A 25,139-nucleotide genomic window follows, 5' to 3' on the forward strand; every position below is an offset into this window, starting at 1 on the left:
GTTAATAAAAGCTATACCTCATATATTAGGGATATACAGGTAGTAGCCATCATAAGGGTAAAAGAAATAGAGAGAAACGCAAAGTAGCGAACAAAGAGAAAAAGAAAAAGAGAGGTCATGACGGCATTCTTGAGTGTTCTCGATTTTTTTTTGTTCTGATCTTGTGAGATGATCATCGGTTGTATTCCTACTTTTCTCGAAGACTAGTGGATTCGCAAAATGCCTCTGCGCAGAAAATGTAGCTCGAGGTTTAGATAAACTTTGATAGCAAATTCTTTGATATGCTCTTCTGATTCTATTCATGTTCTTTTTATTATTATGTTCTGCTAGTATGGATTGTTTGTTAGGATAATTTTTTGGAATCGGTGTGCAATTCCTAATAGAACCCATGTCGACCCAGCACATGGCGGACATGTACTTAGGGGGGAATAAGATCGTGCTCATAGATGGAGAAATCTAACGCGAGACCAAAGCAAAGCAATCAACGAGATTCACAAACCAAGGACATGTTCCCAATTCGACATGAGATGCTGACCCTCGTGCCAATGAGATTCCATCGGAACACCCCATTTTTGGAAATATGCACGTGGATTCTCACATGGGTCGCTGTCCAATTGGCCAAGCGAGTAAGATCGGGCCCGACATGGTCACGCTGGATTGACGCACGCTTTTGCAGGCTTCGATTTGGATGTGTTGCGAGAGTGAGAGTTGGTGGGCTTTCTCATCCAAAAGTGGAAACTATGCGTTCCGTAGCGGCTTGTTGGCTAGCTCCAAAATAGGATCCCTCCAGGCCCACTCCTATACCAAGAACAGATAAGTCTCTGTTGACGCAATTTGGCCGATCAGTGTCTCGAATCTGACTGGGGTTCCTCATAATGGTGGAGACGCAATTTGGCCGATCAGTGTATCGAATCTGACCGGGGTTCCTCATAATGGTGGCCTAATGCTCTATGTTAGAGGCAAAGTAGAGTTTTTATTTTCATCTTTCCGTGGCCATGGTTTTTGACCTTGGAGCAACATAAAAGTTGCTGAATATTCACTTTCGCCATTCAAGTTCCACGGATGGTTAAACAAACAAAGGAAAACTCGGCCTTAGTAAACTTAATCAACTCCTGTTCTTCAGAGACTTCGGTCTCTGCTCGACTGAATCAACTCCTGTTCTTCACCTAGTAAACTTTCACACGCTTTAGCCCCCACAGACTTAGCAGAATGAAGAGAACAGCAATGCATAAGTGATTACCACCGAAAATCATACGTCTAATAGCTTTAGCACGCATCATTCTTGTCGTTCTTCATTAAGCATATTAATCCATCATGAAGAATATGCTAAGCAAATCAGACCAGTCAACACAAAATCTGGTCATTAGTACGGCGGTCATTTAAGGCGAAGATATTGCCTGACATGCCTCACTTTCCCTGATTAGCTTGTGTCGATTAGACCATAATAATGGAACTGGTGATATGAAATAGAACTAAGCGCAGTAGTTTCTGTCGGACACTTTCCACCATTCTTCCTGATGCTTCGGCTGTCTCCGCAATAATCCCACTTTTAATAAGGGTACTTGAGAGATTCTTACGTGGCTTTTGTCCCCAAGTTAACAACAGCTTCCTCTTCGGATCACTACTCCACAGATGCTTCCAGGGAATGAAGGTGGAGACCCTCGGGGCCACTCAATCAAAGCCGCTGTTCATAATGTGTAGAGAGTATGTAGTAGCGTGAACATCATTCCTGCAATAGACATACAATTCCTTAGAAGTGTCAGACATCACGGCCAAAGGAATTATTGCAGCACTATCATTAAGCAAAGTTAGAACTTCAGAATGTCAGTTGAAGAGATGAACAATGGAGCCGGTGTGGAAGTGTTCAACTTGCATCAAAATACAAAAGACAGTCAACTAAAATTTGTTGCGAGGATTTCTGATGCAAAGATATGGACCAAGACTTAGAAACAGTGGGATACATGCTATCAAGGCTACCAACTCAGTAGAAGGCAAATGCCTTGAAAAAATAATGGCCACATAGTGGAGAATGTATATCAATGCAGAAGCTAGCATTCCACTTCAAGTCCACGGGAACCATTCATCACAAAAATGCTGAGGGAAGTACAAGAGAAAAGATTTCTGGTTCTTTGCTGGACTAATTGTCACTTTGGAACATGATTTATTCGAGATGAAATTCAAATATTTAGCAACTTCGAACCAATTATGATCACCAGATTGACATGAAAAAGAAATATAAATTGTAGCTAAATAAATCTGTCTCTGGATCAGACTCCATATTGCTCCATCTAGTTCATATAGTAGACTCCTAGAATTTGCACAGGATTCATAAACTTATTTATCAACTGAAGCAATTACAAGGATGCCTTCACCAAACAAAAGATTTCAGAAAGATGCCATGTAGACAAGAGTATCACAAAAAACCAAGGAAAAAAAAAACAAAGAGCTTTTACTAGAAGCAGTAAAACTGAGTCTACATTGTCACATATTAGCAGGGGGCGGTCACAATGGAACTGGTAGATAAGGATACGCCAAAAAATATAATTTTTCATATAGCAGGAAATACAAAAGAAAACCTATTCTTTGCTTTAATGTATGTAATAACAAATATTTCCTCTCAATCAAAATCTTGTGAAGTAAAGGGGGGAGTTTCAACAAATATAACCATCAGTATACTTAAGGACCTAAACCTTGAAGACAAATTGTGCTGCAGGCAGGGTTATATATGTATAGATTGTACAGAGGAGAATGGCAGCACCAGTGTGTACATATATCCATCCAGCACATCATGTGTCAATCTGCAGACACATGGTTCTGTTTATACAAGTTGATATAAAGGCAATCAAAGCAAATTCTTACACCTTCATGGATCTGTATAACCCAGTACAAGCATCCGAGTCTGCACAACTCGAATACTTCACAGTTCTTCAATATGCTCACCCGCTTGTCCTGTTGATTTGATCTAGACAAAGAAAAGCCAACCGCAATTTTGTACTTTAGTATATGCTTCTCTCTTCTTCGTGCATATACCACACCTTCCAAGCAACTACTTCAACTCTACACCTGTTAGCTTAAGACACTCCCCCCTCCTGACCTTTCCTTTAAAGGCTCTCGATCCCTTTGAGAGATCAACATTCATCTTCATCCATGTCTATGCAGACAACCAAAAATATCTGATATCAGGTCCTCCCAAGAGATAATAATGAAGGTACGTCCCCACTCTACCGAGTTCGAATACTTCAGTGTGAACTATGTTAAAATCTTGTTTTCATTGTCATCGTGGCAGTTACTAGGTTGGATGCACCAAAAGTTACGGCAAAATAGCATCGAGACATTCAGAGATTTTGCCATCGGTATTCTCAGTTCCTGATTTTTGTTTTACTTTACATAGATAAGTCAGAAACTACAATATACCAATGCTGTTGGCTGGACCAACTCAATGTTTCCTTGGGGGTCAATGGACAGCCTAATGCAAGCACGTATAGGATAACGGAGTGGCCTAAGACTCCCCCGCCCCCAACCCCCCCAAATAAAGTCTCTCTCTCTCACACAGAAAAGGTCCCAATTGTTCTTACACTCAGCATCTCCAATATGAGAAGCTTCTAGATGTTGCCCACACTACTGCAATAGATACTAAAATTAGATTATACAGAGCATGACCATGTCAACACTGTAAACAAGATGCCCTCTTGACTACAACTACCAAGACTGAAGCATTAGTTTCTTAATAGTGAAATTATCATCAGTCTCAAAGGATCTCCCTTTCTTCCTTATCTTTTGCCTCCGCTGCAGCTAGAGTATATGTTTCTCATTGAACTAATAATTCAGGAAACTGCTGCGCCTGTCTTTCTGCACAACAACCGCACGATGAGAAAGACTTGTTCGCAATTCCGAACTTCAGCTCCAGATATGCTCCCAAATCATCAGAGAGCCCGGCAGAGGAATATGGAAACTCCCTCTCTTGTTTCACTTCTAGATTCGAGGAAAATCTTGAATCAGAAACTTCCACTGAAATTTCTGAACTTTTCCATGGCTTTCTTGCCATAGGAACTCTGGGTTCAGAAGCAGCTCCCAGTGAGCCTGCCACGCCAACATTTGCCGTGACTTTGGACAACATGACCAAAGAAGCAGTAGAAGTAACAGAGGATGACTTGAAACTTATAAACAATGAACTAGAGAAGTTTCTTGAGGCTGAATCTCAAGAGGAATGGCACAAGGGCTCATCAAGGAATAGTTATGTCAGCACTATAACACTTGACAGCCCGCAAATGGAGGCAGTTGAAGATGAAGGACCAGGAGACACAGTGATTTTTCCACTACAGGGATATCTCTTCGGCTCTTCAGTTGAATCACCGGAAACAAAGATAGAGATGAAGAAACAAAAGGCATCCCTTTTGCAGCTGTTTCAAGAAACAAGGAAAACAGGAGGAAATTGTTCAAAGAATTCTGAGATGGGAGCTACACAGGTCGAGCCAACACATAAATCTTCCAAACATATTATGAAGAAGTTTCTGAAAAAGCTGTGTACTTCTTCAAGACCCCCAAGTCTTTCCACTGGAGGAGATGCCACTGCATCATCTTTACCCAAGAAAACATTCCATAAGGTCAGCGCAGTCATATTGGACAATCAAAATAGCATATCCACATATAAGTATTCAGGTCCCTTCATTCAAAATTCTAATTGGACAGTCAGAGGGGTCCGACGACCTTTTTCAGTCTCTTGATCAAATATATCTTGACAAAGTGGGCCAGATGTGTTGATTCTGGTGAAACACTGGGGTTAGTCATATCGAAGTCAACACTAGAGAGACAGAGCAATCTAACTTACTTATGTCAAGCATATGGCAGCATCCAGCTTTTATATGATTGAAGTTGGGAGTGACAAAATCACGAACTCTAATTACCAGGGAATGATAAGCAACATCGGCAATAGCTTCTCTTTCAGGAGTATTTAATGGTTGAGGAATGCTAACGGAGCATAGACAGTGTAGATGCTGTACACCATCTGCATGTTTGCTGATTGCATGTAAATGAAGAAGATGCAGACGGTACTTACAGGAAGTTTGCCTTTGTTCCATGCAGGTCCTTCAAATGTTCCGTAGAAAGATCCATCCGGAGAATGCTACAAATATAGAAGAAATGGACAAGTATAAGGCGTACAAAAGCAAGAAAGCCTTTAACAACAATAACAGCAGCCACAAGGACTTGATAGACCAGGACAAATTCAACAAAAGCTCTGCTCAGGGCTTAATGTCAACAGAACGAGAGAAGGCCAGTGTAAAACTCCAACCTCCTGAGATTGCTAGGGCCACCTCAGATGACTGCAGGGAGCACTGGATCAAAACGGATGCAGACTGTGAGTTTGCATATATGCACCACTTCACTGACTAACTGATGAAGCTGCATTCATTCCTAAATTCAAGCAACATTCTACTTTCAAACATTAATCAGACTATGTCATCCCCATTAATCTGACCAAGACTGGATAAGTATCCATTCTAACCATTCCAATGCAAAATATGCCAACTGTCAAGCAATTATCATGGTAGCGCTGCATTATGAAAAACTTATTCTCAATGAATCTAATACCAAACAAATAGGGTGGCCGATTATGATAGAAAGCCCCCATTAAATAACAAATAAGTGCCAAAAACTGCGAGTCACTCATGGGCAGTTGGATCACAAAACATGCTTGATCACACATGCAAACAAGCAAGCACACATGCAAGTTCATATGCACAAACAAGGGCACGTCCAACGGAGCAATTTGGCTCATTTATGCGACTTAATGACAGGCTGTAGGGTAATCTAGTCTGCTTAACATATATCTGACTGTCAAACTACTTTCCTGCTGCAGATCTGGTGTTGGAGCTCTAGCTAAGAGATCACGACTGGATATTTGTGGTAACGCTATTTGTTTGTGTAAAAGTGGTCTTCGACTTATAAGCTTATGAGTGAGAGTGATCAGTGATCATAAATAAAGAAAGTGCAAGGAACTTATCCATTATTCTGAATGTAAGAAATTATCTGTAATGGGCAGTGTTCGATAAGAAATTATCTGTAATGCGCAGTGTTCGAACTTTCTCGAGTAGTCGCATAAGCTGGAATCTGAATGCTCCATTTCCAAAATTAAGTCCAAATTCGTCACAGAAGAAAACTACAAACTATATAATACCCAGCACTGGACTTATAAACCGCATATTGAAAGTCTAAAAGGTGGAGTGCTCAACTTTCTAATTAGTAGCATAAGCCTGAATTCAGCAAGCTCCATCGTCCAAAGAATATCCAGTAGGAAAATAGAAAAATCGGTACAACTGTCGTGGTTGAGCCATGTACCACACAGCCACAAGACTCAACTCTGCTGGCTCTGCTATTCTCACAAATTAAAGCCGAAATCACATTACTCGAAACAGAAAGAATCTTGATTTATTCCTTGTAACTCTAACCATAATATTACCTACAAATACAACTTAACAATTGTTTAGTACAGATTATGGCATAGATTTACTTAACTTACGTAACATATTTCGAGTGAAGTTGAAAAACATCAAGGTATATGCTCTTAAAATTTTTATTAAGTATTTTAATTAATTAAATAGAGCAATATTCAGTTGCATATTGTCCTCATATGGTACTCTCAATTAGGCATACTATATATTCTCTCAAGTATTACACAAATTAAATAAATGCGTGCCAAGAATTGTAGTTATATTTCAAATTACACGACATAATTTACAAACAAGAAGATTTTTTTAAAAGAAATACTCGTAAAACTCGTATAGTTTTCTTGCATTTTAATATACCCATTTGGATGATACGGTAATATCCGTAAAAAAAAAAATGCCCAAGGGAGAAAACAGTTCCAGCATATTATTGCTTTGACTATTACCACACAGAAATATAAGCAACATGCATGAAGGAAAATAAATAGATAAATTAAACAAACTATTCCAGAATACATGCATAATAAATAGAGGCAGGTACTCCATTACTCTCTAACGATCATACACACCTTAGTGGGGGAAATTGAAAAACCTAGTACACTCATATTCAACCAATACATTGCAATAACACATGTAGATTGTAACATCTAGCTAGACATTATTCTAAATAGTAAGTAAGGCGAGTTCGATAAAACTGGGAGTTAACAAATTAATCACAAGAGCATACAAAGCTGAAAAAAGGATGCTAAAATATTATTTAAAAGAATAGTTCATTCTGGGAGGATTATTAGAGGACAACACTTAAGATCATATATATTTAGGAATACCTTCAAGCAAGTTCAAAAACATAAGAACCCGATAGTGATACAGGTCTTCTACTAGTGAATTATATTGTGGCTCATGTATGAAAGTCATCAAGGTGGATCCTACAGTCAGTGCCTTCTCTTGAGTTGTAACATGGATGTTTGGCAGTCAATAACTCCTTTCTCCACATGCTAGAAGTCCACTTAAACGTGTTGCATCTTTGAAAAGTAAGTCAAAGTCCAAGGAGCTTCGCTACTGGTGCTAAACAAGAGCAAGAAAATCAGAATCCCATTTGACAAAAGAAATTGATGCCGCAAATGCCAACAAGCAAGTACAATCAAATCTTGTCCCAAACTCCAATCACTGGGACCAAAAAATATTGAGCTTACAGTTTCCAATCTGTATCAACTGTTAAGTGAGTTTGGTGGCAAATTCATGTGACATATGAGGTCCTCTAACTTGCTCTTCTTTCAGTATCCCCCTCACATATATTAGCTTTCTCCATGTGTATATTCATGAAAATGCCTTTATGGGCATTAAATGTTCCCTTGTCAAGGTTATGATAAAAAAAAAGTAAAGAAAAAACCATTTGTTGGAAATTACATGACAGAAATAATACCGGTGTCTTAGGTGGCAATTTATGGCGTCTCTACAAAGGCGGCAGCGAATCTTCTCTCAGAGTTCCTCCCATTTCCATTCTCCAAGATCGATCTACCAAAGAAGCTAATTCCCTGAAATAACACCAGTAAAATTCACGAATATAGCACTATCCATGTATCCAAAGACAATGCAATGGTTATGGCATTTATAGCCCAATAACATTTAATGAAATAGGTGGAAGGTATGTATAGAATGAGTAAATAAATTACAAGAGGGCACTTTCCTTTCCTCCCAAATCATCACCCAACAAAACATCGGGAGACAAAAGATTTATCAGCTTTGCAAGATAAGAAGACTCCCTCCTCCATAAAACCTAATTCTACAAAGAAACCTCCGTGACTTTTTCAGCCATAATGCTATAGCAAATGTCTTTCAGATTTACTTACTAAAACTTTTAACCAATGACCAGAAAAACATATCAAGCAACAATGAATACTCATATGAACCAAAAGAAATACTCACCTCAAGTCATGGCTGACAACAAGTATCGTTACTTCTCTTTTCAGATGCTTTAAAAGCTTCACGACATCTGCACGTGCTTTCCAATCTAATTGCCAAGATAGATCAAGTCAGTCAATATAGAAAAACAGATAAAAGTGACTTGAAATGATATTTAGTTGCATTTTCCCAGTGGAAAGGAGAGAAGGGGAGGAAGGAAAGAACCAACAGGAGAATTAACACCATTGCCCCACGCAAGAATCTAAATCGACATGATAAGGTAAAGGAGGAAAATCTCCAGCACCTATATGGTGCACGCCTGATAGGGCATAAAAGGCAACTTCTTTAAATGAAAACAGACAGCCAACATATGTGAGGCTTTACTTTCCTGAGTTTATCCTTTTCTTTGCTTTTTCTTAGAAGGATGCACTAATTCCCTTTTACTGCAATTTGACAGGAGGCCCACTGTCAGGGTGGGATAAGAGATGACAAGAGGTCTTGCATTCAGAGGTCAGACCTAAACAAAAAACTTACCATAATCTATCTGCATTAAGTATAGGATATCCAAATATTTCTTCAAAGCGACAGACTGAGACTACAATCTCATATTCCTCTAGGTAGAGTGTCGACAAAGTCAATGCAAAGTAGATTCTACAATGAGACATAATAGGCATCCCAAGCCAAATAGGAGCGAAAATTTCTAGATATACTTAAGTACGAGCAAAATGAGTTAAGAAATGCTGGTCAATGGCCAGTGTTCTTATCATGTGAACCACAGTCCTCCAAGTGTGAGGCTACTTATCATATAAAAATGACATGGCAAAAACATCTCCATACCAAGACCAGCCAGAGGTTCATCCAATATCAACAAATCTGGAACTTCAACCTGTGAATAGATACCAATGGGTGCTCTCAGCCGAAGGATAGATGTAGTCCATGAAACAAAAGAACAAATTTTGTAAATTTATTGCATTAGCATGAATTGCCGTGCTGGTAGCATCCTGAGTTTCTAAAGCATAATCATAAATGTAGTTACCAATTGGATTGCCAGAGCAAGTCGACGTTTGTAGCCACCACTTAGGGAGTGAGGATCCTTGTCTAAGGAAATTCTGTCCAATCCAACCTAGATTTTATGACATTAGTAGAGACTAAGGTCCATCGTAAAGAGCAAAATGTATAACTCCAGATGAACTGATGTAAAAACATATTGCAAAAAGAAATAGGCACCAAGAACCTGGGACAGCAAAAGAAGACTATGCACATGTCAAAGAAGAAATACCCAATTGAAAGCTCTTTGAAGTTTGAAAGCAAGTTGCTCCTTCAACTGAATGCTAACTTTTTGCCTTGGCCATCCAAATGTAATTTCATCCAGCACATTGTCAGCAATGAAATACCTATATCGCAGATTAACATATTGATGACTACGAAAAGCAAGCTGCAGTAATGACAACTCAAATTGTTCAGTCAGCACGAACTTGTTCTGGTAGGTCATGTGCCTAGAAATTGAATAATTACGCACATTACTAATGCGCAACAAATCAAACTTTTGGTTACTAGAATTTATGATCTTCCCAAAAGATGGGGGGGTACAGCAAATCTTTTGATACAGAATGAGACAAATAGCTGAGAGAAAAGGAAAAAAGAAAAATAGGGTGAATGTTGTTGGTCATGACAAAGTAAGCGCGAATTTATCTAAATGCATAAATCACAATGCTCCAACAAATTCTTACTGAATTCGACTAGCGTGATTACAAAAAGGAAAGGAAGAAAGGGGCCAAGCTGGAAATTTCTATCTTCTAGCATTTCAAGGGCCAAAAATCTGGCTTCAGTAAGCATATCACAGTAGACTCGGAAATCAACTTTTCTTTAGGTTTCGGCAATTTCCCGTGTCAAATGATACTCAGTACCTCTCAGGAAACTGAAAGACAATGCCAACTTTCTCCGGAGACAAATGTTCAGGAGGTCCTTTATGTTCACCACTGTCGCCATATCTTTGAATGCAGATAGAACCTGAAGTTGGTTTGTTGAGTCCTGCAAGAAGCTGAGAAAGAGGCACAAGAAAATTGACATATTTGATGATTGACAAGACTGCATAAGCTTCCTAACTGATGATGCTGACCTGCAATAGAGTAGTTTTTCCACTTCCACTCTGACCAAAAATCAAGCCAAAACTGCATGAAAAAAATTAAGTCATACCATAGATAAAAGCCTAGATGGTTCAAAGTACAACAAACATGCTCAGAAAGTTTGAGATGCTGCAAGTAGACCTGGAGATGAGAGCAGACACACCTTTTCTCAGGGAGGGAAAAACTAACATCTTTGAGAAGGTTGAACTGGGTCCCCGGTGGACGGTAGCCAACACTTTTAGCCTTCAAATACAAAGATAAAGCCTTAGAGTTCATTCCTCTGCAGTTCTATGTGTTTAATTCTAGAAAGAGACTACTAATTCAATCAATCCCAGAAAAAAATGCCAGACCATATGAAGCAACAGTTGAACAATGTAGATCAAACAAAGTCTATTTGCAACATATCTTGGATATATGAAAGCTTAATATGGATGCATTACAGACAAAAACTCTCATACTAGCTACAAATTAGTAAATCACAGTACCACATTATAACAAAGACTCTTTCACTTCCTTTTTTTTTTTAAAGGAACAATAGATTAAGCAATCTAAAAATGATGTATATGGACACACTGCATGGATGGCAAACCGTATTGAGCTAGGAATCATCTGAATGGTAAAACTAAAAGTGTCTCTAAAACCTTCCCAAATTTTTTAGAAAATAAAGCAACTATTGCGCTACTTTCCTGGATCATATTAAGCAACTACAATCGATGATAACTCCTAACCCAATGAGGTGTAGGAACACTTAGGTTAGAATCCAGGCGTGTCAATGCATCAATAGCACCTAGAACAGCATCAAAGGGCATCAAATTGTACTCTTGGACCTACTAGGAGAAATTCTTCATGAGATATGGTTGATGCCTAAACATACATTCCTATAAGTGATTTGTAAGTCAACTTATTGTTTATCCCTTTGCCAGTCATCATGGTTAATAGAAAGTTCCTGGTCTCTCCTTCTTCAAATCAATCAAACAGGCCAATCGGGAGAAGCACAAAGCACTTCACGACCAGGAGCGATAATCTTAGACAGTCTTGTACGTTTCACAAATCCCCTTCCATTTTGAATGGACACGGCAACATGAGCAGGAATCCTGAAAGCATGGATAGTCCTTCATATTCCAAAACATTCAGAATCATTCAATTTTGGAGTTTATCACTGGGAAAGTACCGCCATTTCAATCACTGATTACATGTTCAACACTTTGCCGTCCTGTGATGGAATACTTGTTAGTTCATCTGCGAGTATGTTAGCACCACCAAACTTTTTTATTTTAATAGAGGCCCAATAGAGCCACCAAACAATCAAACGCTACAACCCTCAGTAGTTTCGCAATACCAAAACTCACAGAATAAATAAAAGCACAACCAAATGGAAACTGACTAAAGAAGTTGCCCGAAGATACTTCAGCGAAGAAACGATCGGAGGAAATCAAACAGTTGCGTGAACAAGTCGGCGACCATCTTTTGCGACAACCCGAGCACTGAAGGTACAGGACATGAGCACAGTTCACCACGCAGAGCATACAACAAAACCAAAGCTAATTGATGGAGAGATGCTTACTTCGAAGCAGGAATGATCGCAGCAAATTCTGCCTAATCCACCTTCACGGAATCGTAATCTGCCGACAGACATCGATGCAATGAAAAGTCCGTCATAAATTACGAGCTCCGGCCATTGACGTCGGCCGTTGGGAACTCCGTCACTAAGCGAATGGGGGACAAGTATTGGTTCACCGAGAAATGAACAGAGAAGTGCATGCCTGGTGCTTGACTTTGCTGTCGCCGGCGACGCCTGGTCTTGGAGCTTCAGCAAACTGAGCGACCAAGAAGACGCAAACGCGGAGCTCGCCATAACCGATCTTCTCTCTCTCTCTCGCACTTGAGAATTTTCTGTCGAAATGAACTTTACCAGAAAAAGGCAGTGTCAATTTTGGGGGTGATTCTATTTGTCCGACACCATGCCTCGACAAACTTCACCCCTGAAAATAGATCTCAGCCGTTCAACGGATCTGAACGCCAACGGTGTTGATTTTTCACTTTTTGATCCACCGGTCAACAAGCCCGAACGCATGATAAGGGATCATAAACTCGCCCTAACTCCTAATGTTTATGCCTAAATTTTCAGAAGACAGAGAGAAAATGGTTCGCTCAGTATTTTTCGATTTTAAGTAAAAAAAAACACTTAGACAAAATGCCGGCCTGTTTATTTATGCTTAACTTAAGCAACTTAAGGAAAAGAAAAGGTGTTTCTTTTGCAGCTTAAAACATATATTTGACTTTAAAAAAACTATAATAAAAAGCTACATGCGATTTTTACGCCCCAACATTTAAGACTTGTGAAAAGTTACGAGAATTTTGATTTTAAAAAAATTCAAAATGTGGAAGTCGGAATTTTCAAATCAAGTAAAATTTAAAAGGTAAAATATAATTACACTCAACATTTTACAAAAATGTATAAGTTATTGATAACTATCAATCAAGAGAACTATTCTGACAAAAGGATTCCTAACTAAACTAGAACGTCTTTAACAGTCCGATTCGATCTCGATTTTTAAAAATCAAAATGGATCGAGACGGACCGTTTTATTTGTTAGCTTTTAAATAATTTTTCATTTACGTGTGAATGGTAGCCTATTTTTCTGAACTCGAAATAGTTTCGACGGTTATTTTACGTGGATCTATGACGCATTTTACTGTTATGGCCTTGGGTATTTTCACAAAATCCATACTCTTTCTAGACTAGTTGATGATTTAAGTTCATGAAGTTCAACAAAAAAAAAAGAGGAAAAAAATTAACAGAAAAGTGAATACTTTGGTTTGATTATTGTTACAAACTACTTCGATTTAGTTTTGCTTGCTTCCATCTTTTTCACGGAGCCGTATGTGTGTGGCTGGTTTCATATAGGCTCGAAAAAGTCTTACAAACCAAACGGCACCGTGGGTCACGCCGAGGCGTCGTTTGAAGAAATCTGGGGCAGACCCGACCCATTTGGATCAGCGCTCTCGGGATTAGCCGGTGGCGCGCCAGATCCGGGCCTCAAATTTGGGCTGTCCAAAGACCTGGGCCTTCGAGCCACCGTCAAACGCAGCCCAGGTCCGTGCTTCGCCGGGGCATCTTCCATCTCTTTTGCCCCGTAAGGATTCGCGAAACTACCAGGTTGGCTTTAGAAAGACGAGGACGGTCAACGGTCAACGGTCATACTTACGGGTTGACGCGAGCCGGCACAGGATCAGGAGAAGAAGCGAATAAAAAACAGTCCAAGTTCGAGCCCCAAAGACTTCGAAACGGGGTCACGCGTCCAGCGGAGGAGATGTCCTTGTCCCGACGCGACCGGTTTCTAATGACCATATCTGAGGACGGGCGGTTGAGTCCCGCGGTTCGTGAGTCACGAAAACGAATGGCTCCAAAGCTCATCGACCCGTGCGGAACGTGGGGGGGATTACGCGGCTCGGGAACGTGCGTTCACACGAATAACTTCCAAACTGCTCGACCTTTTAAGTCACGTTTTTATATTGGGATTAATATTATGAAAAATATTAAATTAGTACACCTGTGATAAAATTTATTTTTTTTATCACGAAAAACTTCAAACCTAGTACACCTATGACAAATTTACCCTAAACTATTTTTTTCATAGTAAAAAATCCTAAACCGGTGGACATGTGACTGATTTATCCTAAACTAATTCTTTTGATCTCGAAATACCCAAACCGGTACACCCATAACAAATTTATCCCAAATTATTTTTTTGACCACAAGAAATCATAAACCAATGCATATGTAACATGATTTACCCTAAACTAATTCTTTTGACCTCGAAATACCCAAAATCGGTACACCCGTGACAAATTTACCCTTCGTTAAATTGAGTTAATATCACGAAAAATCCCAATTTGATAAAATTGTGACAAACATAGGGTAAAAACCCCAAATTAATATGCTTGTCAACTTTCACGTGTCACCAACTCAAGAATTTGATAGTTAAATTTAACAAAAACTAACGGACGGTAAATTTATCACATTGTATCGGTTTGGGGTAAATTTATCTTAAGTGTGCCGGTCTGAAATTTTTTGTGGTAAAAAAAAAATAATTTAGAGTAAATTTATCATATGTGTACCGATTTGAGATTTTTCGTGATATTAACCCTTTATATTAACAATAGCTCGCCACTTGTAATGCACATTGATAGCCATGTTTCATCGAACAAAGCTTACTTCCCATTCGTGAGTTGCTATTGATTAGTCGAGATATACATTCTCCCAATTGGACTCTCTGTCGGAGGAGGTTCGATATCGAATTTAGATTGTTTTTTTTTTTTTTTTTGGGAAGAGGGGACCCCGTGTGGGGGGTGTTTGGGCTTGGTTTCATTTGTACTTTTCGATGTTGTAACAACTTGATTCGCTTTTGCATACAAGTTGGTGGCCATTTCGGGGTGCGTCCTTTACTTTATGAATCCCTCGACGTGATCTTCCGTTCAATCTGAAAGTTTGGGATGCTACAAATCCTTCCGGTCGACGAATTGGCGTTCCAATCATGTTGGCCATGTATTGCCCCCCCCTTAATCGATACGTGGCCGTATCCCTTTTCTTCCCTTCGCTATCTTAGACACCTATTAAAAGCCGCCAATCATGTGAGCCCTCTTGCCACCACGATCATTCCCCGTCCTTGCAAGTTGGGTGTGCGTCTAGTCCGAACCGCTAATCATACACATATTCAGAATGGATTATATTACGATGCCATTTGTAATGAATCAACTTAATACCATAAGGGCCAAGGCACAAAAAGAACGGTTTGTGTAAATTATTTGCAGGTGAGTGTTTACATTATATGAAATTATGAATCACTCAATGAACCACTATACTAAAATGCGGCTCTTCGGGATGTTACAAATGATTTAACTCCTCTACCGTGCTCTCATCTTAAATTTATGCGGTCTTAATTAGCTAGTTTCCTAGAGGGAAACGAGCACGGCAACCCAACACCATCAACCCTCAGTTGAACTTGAATTCTTAAACTAAATGCAACACAACGAATTAATTAGAGGGCAAAGAGCACACGGTAACCCTACTATTAGCCTCACTTAAATTTGAGTTCCCCGTTGTAGGAATCGAATGCATAAATGGTTGTGAGTTCACGTTCCCATTATCTTTCGTAAAATCATGTCCACCACGAAGGTAACAAATTAGGGATGAGCACGGAGCAGGTTGGTTCGGTTTCCTCAAAAGTCGGGGATTAGTCGGTGGTCCCATTTCCCAACCAATAGGTAAGAGGAGCAGGTTGGTTCGGATCAGTGGGATCAATGATGGTCTTCAACCTGAAGGAAGTTAGGGGGGGGGGGGGGTTAGTTGGGGTTTTGAGTTTTGCTTTGTGCTTAAGATATGTAAGATGTATCTAATGCACTAGCTCTTCATTATAAGCTAAAAAGCCAATGAGGAAAGTCACCTTCCTTTCAGCACTTACCATAAAATCCGACTCTCCGTTACGGCACGCTTAAATTGAGTCACAATTATTTCACACCACTCGCGACTCGCAAGTCTAGCAAATCCATCCCCACAGCATGTCGAGATGCAGGTGCTACGAGATACGGACGCAGCCACGAAATGCAGCCACAGGACGTTTCGAGGTTCGTCCATAATACGAACCGAACTAACGATCTCGTGCAAATGGACGGGCTCCTCCATTATTAGGCCGACCGGGGTTCACTTTCTTTCGCATCGTCGATGGGAAAAGGATGGAAACGATGTTCGAACCTGTCCACTTTGGCCGCGTGATTTCATCCGTCCCCAACTGCAATCAATCAATGTCTTCCACAAAATCAATTCGGTTGGAGATGATCGCGGGGCAATTGATCAGTCCTTCCACTACTACAACTCCCCCCCACCTCTCTCTCTCTCTCTCTCTCTCTCTCTCTCTCTCTAAGCTGTGAGCCCGCTCAAGTATCCGTCGAAATCAATTTTCTCAATTTGAAATTTGAAATGTCAAATCTACCCTTTATCTTTTGAAATCCAAAATATATCCTGTTTTTCGTCGGCTCAGTTCTATCATGAAATCATGTCCATCTTTATGGATGTTTATGCGTCCACGAGCGTGGCAGTCCAAATTAAAGATTTCGTGTGCTTTTTAGCAGTAAAAGAAGAACAAGATTGACTCCCACAGTAAGCGAAAATGGCAAACGCTTCGCCTCGCCCTCGTTGCTGCATCAGTGTCAACGCACAGCATAAGACCAAAAGATTCTTCCAATTAATCAATTGTACGAGAAAAGGTAGAAGGACCACAGACACTCCACGCTGGACAAGGCAGGTCTGGGCACAGCGGTCAGTGCTTTCCGTTTCCCAGACTCTCTGTTCCCTCGAGGGCCCCACCATTCTTCAACGCCACACTGACTTTTACCAACCGTGTCCAATGAAGCTGTCCCTACAAGAAGCGCTTATTTAATGAATCCCGCTGCATGTGCTAAAATAATTTCGGGCAGTTACAAGTGAACAAACAAACACGCGTAGGACTCGCGCACTGGTTTATTTTAATGTCTACCTGGGGTTGGCTATGCCATCACTCCCCGAGACGTCACCAGTCTTTATTTATTTCGTGAATTTTTTTCAAATTCCAAAATTTCATTTTTTTGAATAAAAATTGCTTTTTGGTTTTTAATTGTTTTCTTTGATTTTTTTTTTCTCTTCCTTTTTTTTTCTTGTTTAATTTCTTGTTTAGTAGGTTGCCGGCCACGGCAAAGGTCGAGGCTCGGCCTCTCCCGCCCCTCACCGGGGGCCGGTGACGCCGAGATTGAGCCTCACCCGCTCAAGTGAAGCCTCGGCGTCGCCGGCCTCGAGCGAGGCCGAGCCTCGCCTATGGCCGGCAATTAGCTAAACAAAAAATTAAATAAAAAAAGGAGGAAAAAATTAAAGAAAGTTATTATAAATTAAAAAAATTAAAAAAACTTCTAGGAAAATCAATTCCTTGCCAAACGACAGAAATTGTTTTCCAATTCATATTTAAGTCTCAGCCAAATATAAAAAAAATATGGTCATTTTCCTGAAAAGTGTCTTTTTGGAAAATATTTTCCGAAATCATCACATTTCTTGCGAAACAAACGGAGTACTGGTGGAATTATTTTATTTTCCTTGCACTGTGTTGACGACGGTCCTTTAACATTTTTCACATGGAATATTAGCCCTGCTCTTTAGGATACGCAATGTCAGCAAGCATTACATATGAGCATCGCTTCAAATACTTCTTGATAAGAATTCTGATCCAGTTTACCAAGTTCATCGCAACCGTATACATTTATATGTGATTTCAAAGGGATGAAATCCACAAAATGGTCTTTACCAAAAAAAAAAAATCCACGAAATCGACGGTTGTGAAGCCTTCCGCCGAGCCCCGATCCAACTTGTCCGCCAGTAAGATAACGCCACGTCGCGGTGACGGCACTCTCTCCCGCCAGCTGCGCCGTCTCCGAGAGCAGCCCCCACGCTGTTCCATCCCGCAGTGGATCGTCCCTCCCACTTAATCTCGCTTTTTAAGCATATTCGCGTGGCCCCCACTGAACGCAAGTACGCGGACCCTATCGCAGAAACCACACCGCGTATTCGCACTCAATTTCGCTCCATCTTGGCTCTTCACATTCAACTGCCTCCACCTCGGAAATTACTCATTAATTCTAGGTTTTTCCGAGAATTCCTTTTGCGGCAACCTGCGCACACGTCCTCGTATATATAAGTCCCACGAACCGTCTCTTTGTCCGTCACTCGATCGGCGGGCGTTTATCTTATCCCACCTTCGATTCTGTGTTTATCGCTTCCTTCGTCGTCCTCGTCGTCCTCGTCCTCGTCCTCATAGCTTTCCTCGCTCTTTTCTTGTCGTAAGTTCTTCGGTTGCGGTCAGAATACAGAGCGACAGGGAGAGGGAATTCCGATGGCGAGTGCTGCCAAGAGAGTTTTGCTCACCTCCAATGGCGACGAGATATCGGTGAATGTGGCTTTGCATTTGGCCAAGCGTGGTTGCAGGTTATGCTCGTCCCTAAATCGCTCACCGAACGTCGTAAAACCTCCCACCTTTGAAATTAGCTTTGTTAGTGTTTGCGGGGGGGGCCCTGGAATGATTTTGGATGAAATAGTTCTTGGTTCTGCCGCATGAAGAATGCAGAGGGCCCGTGTAATCATCGTCTCGATTGAAGATGATGGAGATCACTGATTATTTGTTAACTGACATGTGGCTCACAAAATTGGCACCGTATTTGGTGCTTACTGCTTAACCATGTGCATGTTCTATTGAATAGGTTGGTCTTGATGGGAGATGAAAAGGGCCTGAGGAGCGTCCGCGAGAGAATTGTCGGTTCTCTTGACGGTGCGGCGGCGGTCGAGGTTGTCGGATTGGACATGGAGGAAGAGAGGGAGGGAGCTTTCGAGGAGGCCGTGGACAAAGCATGCAATGTTTTGGGGGGTCTGGATGCTTTCGTGCACTGTTACACTTACGAAGGTATTTTACCCTTTGCCATGCGTCCGAGTTGGAAAATCACACCTGTAGCGTCCAGTGTTTGCCATGTGAACCCTGAGATTGTACTCGGTACGGCGTGCACGATAAGTGTGCGGATATTATAATATATTCAAATCAAAAGTTAAGATTCTTATTGGTTGATAGAGGGTGAACCCAATTGCTTCTTGGATATAATGGTGTTGCTTTCGACTTTAGATGGCTTAACCTGCTATTGGTATGGATGGAATCTTTGTTTTTGTATGTTTGGTCACAGTTCCTGAACTGAAAATCTTCTAATATATAAAACCAGGGAGTAAAAGACAGAGTTAGCCGAAACTGCTCTGTTCATCAATGCTCTGTTCATCAACATTAATCTAATCCCCTGATGTGAGGAGACAAAATCGATGTTTTGCGAAATGTGTGGTCTACATCTACAGTAAGTAGAGTTGTCTTGGTTGCATTTCAGGCCCCTCTAGATGCCCTCTTTGTCTTGTAGGCGGGCTTAACTCCATGCGAATGCTTGGGACTACTCGTCTTGGTTCTGTACTGAAGGAAAAGTAAAGGACTGTCAAATTTCTTTGCCCGTGTGGGGAAAATCATGGGGTGCATCTAGTGAAAAAAAAAACCAACTAACTCTAGTCTCCAAGGCATGCCTTTTGAATCTTTCTTCGATTGCTCATTGGAGGGTTGTTTTAGTTTGTAGATACAGCAGGACTGAAGTGTGAGAAACTCTAAAAAGTTCTTTTGCGACGCATTCTTATGTGTGCTCTCCACTTGGCCACGTTTCGATTAAGGATAGATTCATCCCACTGTTAATGGCTGTCTGTTTATCTTGCTTGTCTAGTGGGAACAGAAAGCAAGCCAGCTTACGACTGACTTTTCTCGAACAGGAAAGATGCAAGACCCTTTACAGTTAGCAGAAGAAGAGTTCAAGAAGATAATACGTACAAACTTCCTGTCCGCATGGTTTTTGTTGAAGACCGTTGGCGTAAAATTGCGAGACGGCCGTAGAGGAGGCTCCATCGTGTTCTTGACGTCGATGATTGGCTCGGAAAGAGGGCTCTATCCAGGAGCTGCTGCATATGGATCGTGTCTGGCTGGAGTGCAGCAGCTAGTCAGAGTAAGCGAGGAATTATGTTTTGGCAATCTTCTGCGTTTCTTACTTGACTCTCTTTTTGGCCAATCTCTTAAGTGAACCCATTTGACTTTGTGATTGTTCTGCAGACTTGCGCTATGGATATGGGAAAGCATAAGATTAGGGTGAACGCCATTGCCCGTGGCTTGCACTTAGAAGACGAGTATCCAAAATCCATGGGCACGGATCGGGCGAAGACCCTGGTCAAGGATGCGGCGCCGCTTCACAGATGGCTCAATGCAAAAAACGATCTGGCTTCGACTGTCATCTATCTAATCAGCGATGGCTCGTGTTACATGACGGGGACAACCATCTTTGTCGATGGAGGCCAATCTCTGGTCAGACCTCGGATGCGATCCTACATGTAGTTTTGCGAATCGCCCTTTTTCTGTGCAGTGCAAACTGTGCAACCTGTACAGCCGTGTTCGTTCAGACATCAGTTCAGACATCATTTCCGGTGGGGAGACGGTCACGAGCACATGTTTATGTTTTTTTCGATTATTGTCCATTTTGTCCGAGTATAGTTCAGATTAGGCCCGCCAATTCATTTCTGTTTCGGAATCAAGATGGCTCTCGACAAGGACGTAGCTGCACTGCGAAGAGATGCCGGGGGCTGGGCATTGGCACATGGCCGCTCTTCCCGCTCACTAAAGGTTTCGACAATGAAAGGAACGCGACAATTTTTAATAAGCAGCCATGGGGTAATTGGGTCCTCTGTTTGTCTTGGCTAGTTCCGGGAATCGAATCACAGATACACTACAAGCAAAGATTCTTCTGTACATTTACCTGGAACTTAGGACAACGACTCTTTTGGTTTTCTGCACTGGTAATGAGAGGTTTCCACCAAAGGGCAAATTCCATTGTTTGTTCCATTGTTGAGTTCGATTTTTGAAATCAAGCTTCGCTTATTAGATTCACCCTGAATTTTATATACGCACGAACGGATGATGAAATTGGAAACAAACAAAAAATTTGCGGGTAGTGAAGGGAAAGATACGAAAGAAAAAAAGGCGTTATTGTGTAGTGTAGAGAATCTACTGATTAGAGTATTATGAGGATATAAAATGGGGAGAGACCCAAGTTTCGACTAAATAATAGGACGGCGCTATCTCCACTCATTGAATGGCTTAAACACTCTCTTTTACAGTGTATTGACTACATTACTCCTCGATATGACGCCCATTTTGTTTTTTTTTTCCCTTCTTTTTCTTCCACTTTCCTTCTTCTTTTTCTCACTTGTGTTTGAAGCATACCGCAGACTTCTTCATTTTCATCCTCTGAGACTTCTATGCACACCAACAGATAAGTTCTAGGTGGAACCCGCATCGATCCTAGAACCGCTCCGCCCTACTTTTTGTCCATCATGTTTTCTTCTTCTTCTTCTTTCTCTTTTTTCGTTTTTGTTTTTTTGTAGTATATTTGTTGTGATCAAGATGGGAAATTGTTGAAGTCATTCGATTTCCAAAGACAATGGAGGAAGAATTTCAGGAGTGCATAGATTAGGTACATGTACAGTCAAGTCCATGAAGGAAGAGAATTTGTGGAGTAGTTGCTGAAGCAGTTCTACTCATTTCATATTGAACAATCAAGAATTGGATGAAAGTCGGAACTCCTTTGAAATTAGAATACCTTGATGACTTTCATAATTACTTGATTCAAGTGATATGAGAAATCTACTCATGATCTTTAAACTGCAAATGAGAAGTCGCTTTTTCTACGAATGTTTATTAATTGAGTTAACTATCTCATTGCTCGAAATTGCCAGAAATTAACATCCGTAGTAGATGGTACGGACAAAGAGAATTTGATTTCGTTGATTAGCTCTTTGAAATTACTCATATAGATAAAAGAACAACCATATCACGAAAGCATCACGGACTAAATCAATAGAATCATTATAGGAATAGTCTCGTTCACATTAAGAACACGACTTCTCATCTCCGGTAATCATTGAATAATTCAAAAGCAATATGTTTTGGAGCCGATATAATTCTTTAACCGCATTGGTTGATTTTTTTCTTGTCGTTGATCCTCATATCGCAGGGGCAATGACATCCTCAAATCCCGTAGTTCCTAATCAACAAAACCACCAAGGGAAGTGAAAGAAAAAGAAGAAACAAATTAAATAAATCCTTAATGGGCCCACATTTGAGTCTTTGCAGATATAAAATTCTAAAGGAAGAAAAAGCAAGGGGTAATATGGTCAATACATTGTGGAATGGAGCGTCTAAGCCAAATTGGAAGTGAAAAAAGCACTATCGTAACAATTCTATGGATTTGCAAGAAAATAATTATATAATGGGTAATTCAATGTAACAATTTTAGAAGTCAATCAGCACTTGTAAGGTTTCGGATATCGCGCAATTAAGATAAGAAAAAAAAATAATAAAACAGTGAAACGGGAAGAGAGAGAGAGAGAGAGAGAGAGAGGAGGGGTGGGTGAATTGACTTTAATATCCCGAGGGTCTACTTGTTTGAATATATCCGGGGGTGCAAAATGGTCATTTCGGTCACCATTTTCTCCCTACAAGTTTAGGATGCACATAATAACACTTCTGCTTCAAAAATCAATTTCCGGTTAGAAGTTGATTTTTCTAACTTCTGCTCTAGAAATTGGTTTCTGATAATAGAAATTCATTTTGTAACGGTTGAAAATTTCTACTTATAAAACATTATTAACAAAAAATCTTCTATGAAGAATTATTGTCGGTGGTCAAAAAAGTTCGACTTCATTTTTAAACTTTCTAAATTTCTTTAAATTTTTTATTATTATTTACTCCCGTGGTTGGAGATAGCGACTTGGCGGCGGCGGCCAGCGAAGGGCGGTGGTCTGTGATCATAGCTTGCGGAAGGCGACAACGAGCGATGGTCGGTGGTCCGGCCAACAACGGACGATGGTTGGTGGTTGGTGATGGTCGTGGGCGGCAATGGGTGATAGCCGGCGGTGGTTGGCGATGGCGGTGGCCGGCGGTTGTCGGCGGCGGGGTGGATGTCAATGGTCGGTGGTGGGCGGCAACGGAAGTCGGCGAAGGCAAGCCTAATCGAAAAGAGGGTAAGGGCGTAATGAAAATAAAATAAGGCGATAAGTACTTTGTTAGGTTTTTTTTTTTTGTCCAAAAAATATTTCTTGAGTTGAGAAGCTACTTTTTTTAATTTTTCAAATTGAGAGAAAAATAATTTCAAAAGTGAAAATTCACTTCAAAAATAAAAATTTCTTTCAAAAGTAAAAATTTTTACCAAATGAATTTCTGCTTTAGAAGTTACATTACCAAACGGATTTTTACTCTAAAAGTACTTCTGAAGCAAAAATCCACTTTTAAAAGTGTTATCATGTGCACTCTTAACACTCTCTCGCAATGAATAATGTGCGACGATTCCGCCAAAAGACCCAAAAAGAATAACGTGCGACGGTTTTGTAGCCCCCGCCTCCGTACCTCCCTGGATCCGGATTCGGATCACCTAACATTGAAGTTTCCGTGACATATTTACTATTACTCAAATTAGACCGTCCAAATGAAAATGGACAAGTTGATTTGAGAGAGGGTAATGATTCAAAATTTTTCAAATTCCAAAAAAATTTCTATCCAATTTTTTTTCCTCCCCCTCAATAAATGACATGGCTCATTCTTGGCCGTCCATTTTCAATGATAAATATACTACGAAAACTCCAATGTTAAGCGATCCAAATCCCTGGTCCAGTGTCCGATTTGGTGAATTCTATTGGAGTTTCATGTCATCCAACAGGTTCGCGTTACGGTTCACGGTGGATCTCTTTTTTATGTACGAGCGAGCATGGTCCAAGAAGCACGCACATGCCGGAGAGGTTGCCCCGTCGGTACGTGTCTGCAACGCGTGTCGGTCATTCGACACGTGGCCAACGCGGGCGACTCGCGAGTCGGTGAGGTCCCGACCGCTGCTATGATGGAGCATGCGATATCCCGCCGGGGAAAGCGTGGATGAGGGGGAAGAGGGCGTGTGCGTCTCGGGGAGAGATGAGGGAGAGAGACCGAGAGAAGACGAAGAAAAGGAAGAAGGGGAAGGGGAAAACAGAACCGAGACTCGAAGAATCGACAGAGGCGGGGCAAATTCAGGGGCAGCAACGGCTACTTACTGCTCCACGAAGGTGCCTCGTTCCTCGACTGCTTCTACTTGTCGTCCATATAAGTCGTCGGCACGTGATCGAGCCATGAGAAGATCTTGTTTTTCTTCAAGAGGGAAAACTAAAGTTTGCTTTTTTAGGGGTTGGTTAGGTTGAATGAAGTTCTCTTTCCTCGTTCCTGGTGTCGTGGTGCAAGTGAGGGAAGCATTCGATGTGACGTGACGGATAGAGAAAGAGAGCACTATGGAGGAGGAAGAAGACGAAACAGAGCGGGGAGGGCTGTACCGGGAGCAGGAAATATTTCGTGAGATCATCCGGGTTCTTGTTGGGCCCATCTATATTTGTTTTTCAAAATCGTAATGAATTATGACAAGACATCATTCTTTTTACTTTATTATTTATATTTATATTTATATTTATATTTATATTTATTAGGAAGTGGATTTGACGTATTGGATTCCCCACCGATTAAACTTTCAGTCCTCTCTTCGTTCCTTCGGAAATGGTCCGACGCGACGAAATACCTTTCTTTAAAAGATTGGATCATCAACCTTCTCTGTTGGAATCGAGCTCCACGAATCATCGGAGAAGTAAGTACGATATATTATTTGTGTTGATGATCGAGGTCTGTACGACGATTCAATTCAGTTTATATAGCCTATTATTACACAACGTAATGGCTCTTCAATGTTAATGCTCAAAGTAGAAATTATAGCCGCATATTGTGATATTTGGTTTCATGATCGCCTTTCATAACTCGTATTCCATCATGTCTATAAGCGGTTGCACTTTATCTATCACGTCGCTCTCTTCTCTATCAAATCGTAAATAACTCCTCGATTGGCATCTTTATCGTTTTCGATTTTATGCCTTCACCGCTCACCTTAGATCGACTAAGTGTCAATTGCCAACCAATCGTCATCGTACATCGATAACAACACTTGGCTATCGATATTC

At 40.8% G+C, this 25,139-nt stretch overlaps 3 protein-coding genes across 12 annotated transcripts; 2 read left to right on the plus strand and 1 right to left on the minus strand.

Moving 5' to 3' along the window:
• Nucleotides 1-1,233: 1,233 nt before the first annotated feature.
• Nucleotides 1,234-16,387, minus strand: LOC115729251 (ABC transporter I family member 11, chloroplastic). Of its 10 annotated transcripts, none has more exons than XR_007196860.1 (13): nucleotides 12,235-12,378; nucleotides 12,036-12,093; nucleotides 10,635-10,714; nucleotides 10,465-10,516; nucleotides 10,253-10,386; nucleotides 9,625-9,739; nucleotides 9,382-9,468; nucleotides 9,183-9,231; nucleotides 8,370-8,454; nucleotides 7,867-7,978; nucleotides 5,291-5,333; nucleotides 5,057-5,122; nucleotides 1,234-1,729 (listed from the first exon to the last, which is right to left on the minus strand). XR_007196860.1 is itself a non-coding variant. In XM_030659463.2 (11 exons), exons 2-11 carry the CDS (start codon nucleotides 12,324-12,326, stop codon nucleotides 7,897-7,899), a joined length of 834 nt encoding a protein of 277 aa, XP_030515323.1. In that variant the 5' UTR covers nucleotides 12,327-12,343; nucleotides 16,362-16,387; the 3' UTR covers nucleotides 7,595-7,896. The 10 variants fall into 10 exon arrangements, 2 of the variants coding, with proteins under 2 accessions (XP_030515323.1, XP_048128238.1); XR_007196861.1 differs by having other exon boundaries at nucleotides 5,253-5,333; XR_007196859.1 differs by having other exon boundaries at nucleotides 7,637-7,978.
• Nucleotides 3,085-6,030, plus strand: LOC115729031 (protein LAZY 1-like). Its single transcript, XM_048272280.1, has 5 exons — nucleotides 3,085-3,208; nucleotides 3,287-3,353; nucleotides 3,829-4,604; nucleotides 5,083-5,356; nucleotides 5,858-6,030. Exons 1-5 carry the CDS (start codon nucleotides 3,203-3,205, stop codon nucleotides 5,875-5,877), a joined length of 1,143 nt encoding a protein of 380 aa, XP_048128237.1. The 5' UTR covers nucleotides 3,085-3,202; the 3' UTR covers nucleotides 5,878-6,030.
• Nucleotides 16,388-18,312: 1,925 nt separating the features above from the next.
• Nucleotides 18,313-20,648, plus strand: LOC115729252 (3-oxoacyl-[acyl-carrier-protein] reductase FabG). Its single transcript, XM_030659757.2, has 4 exons — nucleotides 18,313-18,479; nucleotides 18,752-18,951; nucleotides 19,839-20,068; nucleotides 20,173-20,648. The coding sequence occupies exons 1-4, from the start codon at nucleotides 18,388-18,390 to the stop codon at nucleotides 20,449-20,451; spliced, it is 801 nt and encodes a 266-aa protein (XP_030515617.2). The 5' UTR covers nucleotides 18,313-18,387; the 3' UTR covers nucleotides 20,452-20,648.
• Nucleotides 20,649-25,139: the final 4,491 nt, after the last annotated feature.

The sequence above is a fragment of the Rhodamnia argentea genome, chromosome 11, assembly GCF_020921035.1.
Source record: "Rhodamnia argentea isolate NSW1041297 chromosome 11, ASM2092103v1, whole genome shotgun sequence".
Lineage (NCBI taxonomy): Eukaryota > Viridiplantae > Streptophyta > Magnoliopsida > Myrtales > Myrtaceae > Rhodamnia > Rhodamnia argentea.